The sequence below is a fragment of the Branchiostoma floridae genome, unplaced genomic scaffold (assembly GCF_000003815.2).
Source record: "Branchiostoma floridae strain S238N-H82 unplaced genomic scaffold, Bfl_VNyyK Sc7u5tJ_454, whole genome shotgun sequence".
Taxonomy (NCBI): domain Eukaryota; kingdom Metazoa; phylum Chordata; class Leptocardii; order Amphioxiformes; family Branchiostomatidae; genus Branchiostoma; species Branchiostoma floridae.
The window spans coordinates 48005-55849 of record NW_023365864.1 but is presented as its reverse complement, the minus strand read 5'-3'; the positions used below and the strand labels follow the sequence as shown (position 1 = coordinate 55849).

The 7845-nt window shown below is 41.1% G+C and overlaps 2 protein-coding genes across 2 annotated transcripts; one reads left to right on the top strand and one right to left on the bottom strand.

Moving 5' to 3' along the window:
- Window positions 1-100: 100 nt before the first annotated feature.
- Window positions 101-2335, top strand: LOC118408843. Its single transcript, XM_035809702.1, has 4 exons — window positions 101-344; window positions 998-1243; window positions 1621-1786; window positions 2198-2335. The coding sequence occupies exons 1-4, from the start codon at window positions 103-105 to the stop codon at window positions 2324-2326; spliced, it is 783 nt and encodes a 260-aa protein (XP_035665595.1). The 5' UTR covers window positions 101-102; the 3' UTR covers window positions 2327-2335.
- A 321-nt stretch (window positions 2336-2656) lies between these two features.
- LOC118408842 (microspherule protein 1-like) lies at window positions 2657-6935 on the bottom strand. Its single transcript, XM_035809701.1, has 7 exons — window positions 6808-6935; window positions 6176-6314; window positions 5530-5634; window positions 4745-4837; window positions 4212-4294; window positions 3504-3719; window positions 2657-3095 (listed from the first exon to the last, which is right to left on the bottom strand). The coding sequence occupies exons 1-7, from the start codon at window positions 6898-6900 to the stop codon at window positions 3012-3014; spliced, it is 813 nt and encodes a 270-aa protein (XP_035665594.1). The 5' UTR covers window positions 6901-6935; the 3' UTR covers window positions 2657-3011.
- Between the last annotated feature and the right edge of the window lie 910 nt (window positions 6936-7845).

Genomic DNA, 7845 nt, shown 5'->3' with positions numbered 1-7845 from the left:
CCATGCGTGTTGCTATTGTTCGTGTGATATCATCTTATGCCACCGCAAGATCTGCTTGGAGATTAGGGGGTGACTGCTTTGCCTTTATACTCCCAGACCATGATGGAGGAAGTGTACCTCCCCCCGTGTCTCTCCTGCGGTGGTTTCACCCGACACCTTCATGACTTTCGCCTGTGGATGTCGAGCGGAGGCACCAAGTCCACCTTCCACATGGACAACATGGAGAACATCATCTGTATGTACAGTGGGAGGAAGGACTGGCTGCTGGTGGACAGGGAGGTGGGGAGATACACACTTCATCATCACACGGATGGGACGGAAGACCTTGCAGTTGATGTGGAAAGGTAACAAGACTTTTCTTATGATTGCTGTAAATTCTTTGCGCAAGTGGTTGGGGGAAGGACTGGTTTCTGGTGGACAGGGAGGTGGGGAGATACACGCTTCATCACCACACGGATGGTACAGAAGACCTAGCAGTTGATGTGGAAAGGTAACAAGACTTGTCGTCTGGGTGCTGTAAATTCTTAGGTGTTTACGGTGGGGCTGATTGCTCAGTACAAGGCGGAAGGGGGTCTATAATTCACCTTGTTGTATATTAATGCAGTCAGAAGGTACCCTATCTGACTAATGAGGCTATTTTATGAGCTCGAGGAACCTCCACGAACACGGGACCTTCATTTTATGTCCCTTCTGAAAGATGAATGCAATCCCTTACAACATGTCTGAGCTGAGTGGAACCTGGTATCAAACTCTGGCCTACAGATCCATGGAATTGGATCCAGGCCAAGCAGCAAGGTTGCATTACTGATCAGCCACAGAGACATATTATGCACTGTTTTAGTATCTGAATGCTTCTGCACCCAAGGTGTTGCCAAAAGACCCCTGCTTATACAGCTGTGTGGCCAAAGGGCTATAGAAATAGAGATAGGCACTGCCCTGTACACCACACAGTATGGGCATGCCTTGAACTTTAACCTCTTTTCTTCCTACACCTAAGAGTGGACATGTACAGATACCCAGGCCTGCGTACCATCCCCTGGTGGTCAGCACGTATCGAGCGAGGCGACTGCCTCTACCTACCACACGGTTGGCTGCATTACGTACAGTCCTATGATAGGAACGTTGCGGTCAATGTCTGGTGGACACCTATACCCGACTTTGACTATTCTGATTGCTCTGCAAGAGAACACCAGACAGCTATACAGCTTAGTGCATTGGAGTTGAGGCCAGGAGAACAGATAAGGTATGGTGAGGAATTTCTTTGCAGATGAACATTGATTTTAGCACATTATAATTCATTTATCTATTACTTGTCTCAGGCTTGATGGTCAATATTTGCACATCACATACAGATATACAAAAGAAACAGGAACTACATAAACCCAACGCCAATGCTTTAATATAAGGTGACATAACTGTCAGTTTTTTAAAACTTATCTATGTTCTTGTACTAAGAAAAGGTGACTTTACTTTCTTTACAACTGTACTTTTCTGGTGCATGTGATGTTTGCGCTATGGTTGCATTACTAATCATACTGGCCATTGGGCTTTAATGTAAAAACAAAGGGGCTCCATCCAAAAGGTGTAGCCAAAAATGGTCATTATCATTTTCTTATCTAGGTATGTCATCAGAGTGTACCTTGAGGAATATGGCGGCAGGCTGCCTAAAGACATGGTACAGGCCCAGGTTATCTACGATGAGGTGGTCATCACTGACCGGGTGTTTAAAGGCCTGGATACCAACAGGGATGGCTGGCTGACTGTGGAAGAAGTGAACAACTTAAAGGTCAGTCAGTATTCATGTGTAACAAGTTGTACTGGATTTGTATCAGGAAAAGCAGTGGAAATGGTATTGGGCATTTGAAGACAGAACTCATTCCTTTTCCCACAAAAACAGCTGGGCAAGGGTATTTAGAAGACTAACACTGCAGCACCACTCTGACTTTGGTAAAGAACTAAAAAGCCTTCTTTATATCAAGTTGGTTGACGGGCAATAGCAATCAAAACTAAATCAACAACACTGTAGAACTGTGCTTCCCTTTTTATGAGTTGTAACAGAGTACTGTAAACTCCTTTAATGAGGCACAGTCAAAGTCAAGAGTTCGTTGTATCTTTAGGTCCCTTGCTGTGAAAGATCACCGTACCAAGACCTTAAAAACACTGTACAGTATCAAGCTCATATCCATGTTCTTTCCAGGTGGAGACGATAGAACGGTTGATGCCGAACAAGTATTTAGAGGCAGTTATGACGTTTGGAAGATGTGAGGCCTACAACAACACTGCAACAGGAGTTCACACCTTCACATGTGCAAATACTTGTACGTAGCCTTCATACGGGGTAAAAAGGCATAACCTATTCTGTAGTATTCATGCCATTCCCTAAATATACATGTAATATATATTTCAGTCCTTCTATCTTCATTTTGGTCATATGAGATGTAAAAAAAAAAAGTTTCTTTGTTGCACTTACATCTAGTATTCTGGTATATAGTATTGTACTAAATATTGATATTATCACTTGTATGTTTGCATGATCAAAGTGCCTGTATTCAAAACTTATTTTGTTCCACTAGGAACTTCTATGAGTGAATTGAATACTCTGCATTCTGGGATTTATACCACAACCCCACTCACAAATTCTGTTGAAATTAATAAAAACAACTGCAAGTTTAGGGTTTTCAAAGATTGAATCTCTGCTTTATTTCCTTGAAAACAATACATTTCTGTTAAGCAACAGACCCTGAACAACAAAAGACAAACTCCAACAATACTCAGAACAATGTACATATGTATATAAATACATACAGAACTACATCATCTGACATAATTTCATACTTCTCCCATGAAGACATAAAATTTCAAGGAATACTGTACTTATCTTTTTGCCATTCTTACTGGTATATGTTAAATACAAAAAATAGCATTTCACAAGATGGGGCTACATTCTACTATATACAGTCAGGCTGTTTAGATCTATATACAACAGGACACTGCTGTTGTGTCGTGTTCTGTCACTGGGCCATTTTGGCAGCCTCTGCTCGGATCACGTTGATCAAGTCTTGGTTGATCAAGAAGATGAACCGCAAACATGAAATCTGAAAGAAAGAAAAAAAACACTTGCTGAAAGGGCATAGACAGAAGAGTCATAAAATTCCTTTATCTAGTCTTTGTGGAATCATGCTGGAACCAGTACATATTGTTGGGAAAATGTATGAGACATAATGCATACCTTCAACTTATGTCTTAACTGTAAATTGTACAAAATATTACCATGTGCAATCTTACAGGCTTGTGGTTTTTCTAATATCTACTTCATTCACCGATAGCTTAATCTAAACACTAGATATATAGATATACAAAAGTAACATGCAAAAGTAATGTGACTCTTAATGAACAATATCAAAATAACTGGAACTCAAATTTCTCTTCTAGTTCACACCAATGTGTAGAATTTACCACCAGAGCCCCATTGAAAGTAGACTCTATGACAAGAGAAAACATACCTCTACTACAGAGTTATTGTTGAGTTTCCACTTCTGCCCGTTAAGAACAGGTTTCCCATCGATATAGATGGGCCGTTTTCCCTCGTTCATGATGAAGAAATCCCCGTTGTTCTTTAGTTTGATGACACCCTGTCTTCTGGAGATCTTCCAGGCCGGGCCCTCTAGTGACAGGTCGACGTCTATGGTGTTGTCTTTTGTGGATCTTCCTAGTGTTATCTAGTGCAATGGACATGGAGTATATAAGACAAAGGGGCATGCAGCTGAAAAGATTTAAATTTATAATCCTCAGAAATACTTTTGAAGGCCAGATTTATTGAAATAAACTTATAAAACCAACATTTCTTACCTTGTTACAAACAAAGCAACAGAAAAGTCCCTTGCGTGGTAGCATAGGGGCCCGAATCACATTGCTTCACATTTGTATTCTACAACAAATAGACTTGCTTAGAGCACATTCCATGCAATATAACCGAATACACGTTTTTGTTTTAAGTGGCTTGCAAAATAGCAAACAGCAATTTGTTTGCAAATGCGTGTAAAAATGGTACCAAGAAAGAAACAAATCTTTCAAGATGTATTTATCTAAATTTCTTGGGATCTACCAAATAATAAGCCATTTTCATTGATTTTCTGTGAATTTGGGTACTTAAGGAATGAAGAGGGCACAGTACAGTGATATCTCAAAACTATCGGATACATAATACTGACCTCTCGTGACCTCATGAGGTATCGTACCAGTCTGCCTCTCAGGACAGCCAATGTCTGGTTGTCAAAGTCTGGTGGGCTGATACCTACAACAGGAGCAGAACATGACAATGTTGTCTCCCATTACAACTATGTACAGCAGCAGTTCATGATCACAATGTCCAATGTACATCACCTTCAGCAGACAATGCTTCTAAACCTTGCAGTTTTTTTCACATTTTGAGATCATGATATGCACCATGTATAATCAAAATCATCACCATCATCATCATCGGTCGGCTGCTGTGCAAAATACAATGTGCAATCTTGCAGTTTGCATGCTGCTTTGAAGATTTGCATTCTGAACATGAAATTTTGCATTTAAAAGTTTTTGTCAACATGCAATTTTGTATGTAACCAAAATAGTTGATCTCTGACAAAGTAATGCACGGTACGTATGCATTGTAACTCCATTAAGATTGAAAAAAAAATGTCATGTAACATTGTAAGTAACAGTAACTAACAAAGCAGCATGAGTGCTATTTTTGTAAGCCCACCTGTGACAGCATCCACCAACACCTGCCATTTGGGAATCTCCTGCTCCAAGAACCTGATCTCTCTCTTCTGTCTCCTGTCCGAGATCGCCAACTCTGGGGAACAACAATAGATATGATCAATTCAAGGGGACCAAAACGAAATAATATGCCTTTTCTCTTGAGATATTGTAAAAATATTAACCGTACAGGCAGACGAATTTGTAGACTTTCTTTTTCAGCAGAAAACATTTGTTCATTCAGACCCTTGTAGTACAAGATAGAGCAGCAAGTTTCCTTGCTGTTTCAGTACCTGGGTCCAGGGTATATTTACATGAACATTCTGAGTGCAGCCCTAATCGCAAAACTTGAACTGGTCTCCCAGATACCAATTATGTTGAGGTTTGTAGCACAAGCAAATTGCTTACCTCAAATTATTGGTCACACATCTGTTGACCTTCTTCTTTGCGATCAAAAATTCGAGGTAAACAATTTGCTTGTGTTGAGTGAAAGATACAAACCTCAACTCGGATTGTACCAACACAGATGAGCTTTCATGCTAATATAGTTACTACCTTATTCAAACCAGAAGCTCAACAACAGTGAGCCATTCCTCATCAGAAAAACATACAGGTACAAAATATATGGCAGTGTTCTTGTACACTGCAAGTGTCCTGCAAAAAGGAAACTGTTCCTACAATAAGCTCAACAACAATGAGACAGCTACCAGTTAAACCACAGGGTCATCCCTCAAAAGAATCAGTCATCGTTCAACAATTAAGTAGCCTTCGAAAGGAAACTGTTCCTACCGTGTTCCAGAACTTCGTCTTTCGTTTCCTTGAGTTCCTCGTCGTTGATCATGTCCTCAGCATCGGAGAAGTTGAGGATGTGGTCCCCACGGGGCAGGGGCTGAACTGTTGGAAAAAAATTTCAAGACTTTCATGGAACTAGAAAGGCAACAACTTTGCAAACGCTAAATATTTTCCCGTAGCCTTTTAGTATGGTGTAATTAGCCCTACAATTGTGTGTGGGTAAAAAAAAATGCTCATAAGTTATATTTACAATAAACAGCAAATATTCTAACACAGTTCTAAGCTCTGATTGTCTCTTGACTGTATTTAAAATAAACAACAAATATTCTAACACAGTTCTAAGCTCTGATTGTCTCTTGGCAGGATAAGAATAAATATAAACATATTTAAATACATTTCTAGTTACTGCTACTAGTCATTGGTTGACTGTTGTGGGTAGGTGACAGTACAAGAATAGACTAACATACACAGACATAGACAGAAGGCAGAAATCAAGGTATAAGGAACAAAGAAAGGTAGAATTATAAAAGCAAAAAGGACCAGAAAGTCAAATGAGCAGTAAAAAATTTGTGCACAATGATCATTTTGGAAATCTTCTATGACACTTATTCAGTACACACGGGCTCTCTGATTGGTCTGTTACCTGTTTGATCAGCCAATAAGTGGTACTGTTTCATCTGGAGCCAGTGTGTGTGGAGCACCTTGGGAGTTCTGCTGAGGTGAAACACGTCAGGATGTTTCTGTAGGAGGTCCGCAAATATGTCTACTGTCGGCTGGCTCGTCTGTACAAAAAACAACAGCAAAATTACATGAGATATGTCAGGTTGTTTCTAGCCCAAGTACCATCCTCTGTAGTAACCACTGGCCCAATCCTTTTGCTTGCTATCTAATCTGTAGTTAGCAAGTGAAAGGATTGAGCCACGGGTCACTATGGTGGATGGTAATCAGGCTAGGATGTTTCTGTAGGATGCCAGCCCGACCACGGAAGGGATCGCCCAAGGGCCAACTGTCGGAGGGTGATCCGACCTGCGGGAGGGCTGGGAACTTATTTTTTTATACCCAATTGATGAAAAAAAAGAAAAAGAACAAAGTTCAATGCAAAATTCACAAGATGAGAATATTTGGTGTCCTGGAACAAAAAATTGTGACAACAGCAATTTCAAAGGCCTTGTCCTTGTCTTGTAAAACAAAAAAAATAATCTATGAATGTACAAGTAAATTGTAAGTTAACTTTTGAAAAATGGAGTGACAAAAAAACAATTACAGTGTACTTACTGAAGTGACTTTAGCCAGGAGACTCTCCTCTTCTTTACTGTAGAGTGCCTTAGCATTGATGGCTGCTACCACGTCTGGATGGAGGTTTCTCATGGCCTGCACTGCAAGTCTAACAAAAAAGAGAAAATTCTTACTACCATTCGACAGAGAAGGAAAAAACTTGGCTTAAGCAAAAGCAGTGACTTCTGGTAATTACAATGAAACCTAGAAAGATGTATGTGGTTTCTAAGATCTGAAGTAAATTTACCTTATTAAACTCAATGTTATCAATGTATCAATGTTATGGAACAGATATTGCTCTTGCATTTTTCAAGACCTCAATGAGCCAAACTTCGGATGGAGGATTCAAGATGGCGGCCCCCAGATAGGTGTGTTACGGTTGAGGTGCGCTCCTGCCTACTTAAATCTCCACGCTATGTCTAAATAGAACTCAAACCGCATCAATTTCTGGGGGTCTAGGACGTTTACATTTGAACTGTTGAATGGGAAAGAGAACTAGGCGCTCCAGGGGCTCTAGCAGCACGGAAGAAGGTAGTCCGAATCTGAAACGCTGCCCCCCACCCAAGACACCAAAGATGGCGGCTTGTACGGGGAGCGACGAGTTGCAGTCTCTCTCACCTGAGCTTCAGACGCTCGCGCATCTGATCCTCAAACAGACTCAAAAACAACAGGAGACTCTACTAGGTCAGTTTCAGGACGTTGGGGAAAAACTGTCTGGCCAAATTCGCGCTTTAGACAACAAGGTCCAGGGTTTGTCAGCCGACTTAACCAGTTTACGCGAGCGGGTGGGAGCCAACGAACACGCTGCGGAATTCCAGTCGGAGGAAATTCAAGACTTACGCCGAGCGCTGGACGAGGAACGACGTGCGAGACTGAAAGCTGACCTGCTGGCAGAGCGTTATTCGAGGAAAGCCGACATAATCATTAGAGGCCTGCCATGCAACAAGGAGGAAGATTCACAACAGGTATTTGCTGTCTTTTTGTCGGAGAAACTTCATCTTGCGCCCGTGCCTTTCGCCGCGGTCCATCGCCTCTCCA

What these genes read in the sequence shown, in the direction of transcription:
- LOC118408843 (XM_035809702.1), top strand. Translation starts at nt 103, where the DNA reads ATGGAGGAAGTGTACCTCCCCCCGTGTCTCTCCTGCGGTGGTTTCACC. An exon ending in CTTGCAGTTGATGTGGAAAG is followed by an intron (nt 345 to 997) that starts GTAACAAGACTT and finishes CCTACACCTAAG; the next exon opens with AGTGGACATGTACAGATACC. An exon ending in AAGAAGTGAACAACTTAAAG is followed by an intron (nt 1,787 to 2,197) that starts GTCAGTCAGTAT and finishes TGTTCTTTCCAG; the next exon opens with GTGGAGACGATAGAACGGTT.
- LOC118408842 (XM_035809701.1), bottom strand. Translation starts at nt 6,900, where the DNA reads ATGAGAAACCTCCATCCAGACGTGGTAGCAGCCATCAATGCTAAGGCA. An exon ending in CTTATTGGCTGATCAAACAG is followed by an intron (nt 5,635 to 6,175) that starts GTAACAGACCAA and finishes TTTTTCCAACAG; the next exon opens with TTCAGCCCCTGCCCCGTGGG. An exon ending in ACCTCATGAGGTCACGAGAG is followed by an intron (nt 3,720 to 4,211) that starts GTCAGTATTATG and finishes CCATTGCACTAG; the next exon opens with ATAACACTAGGAAGATCCAC.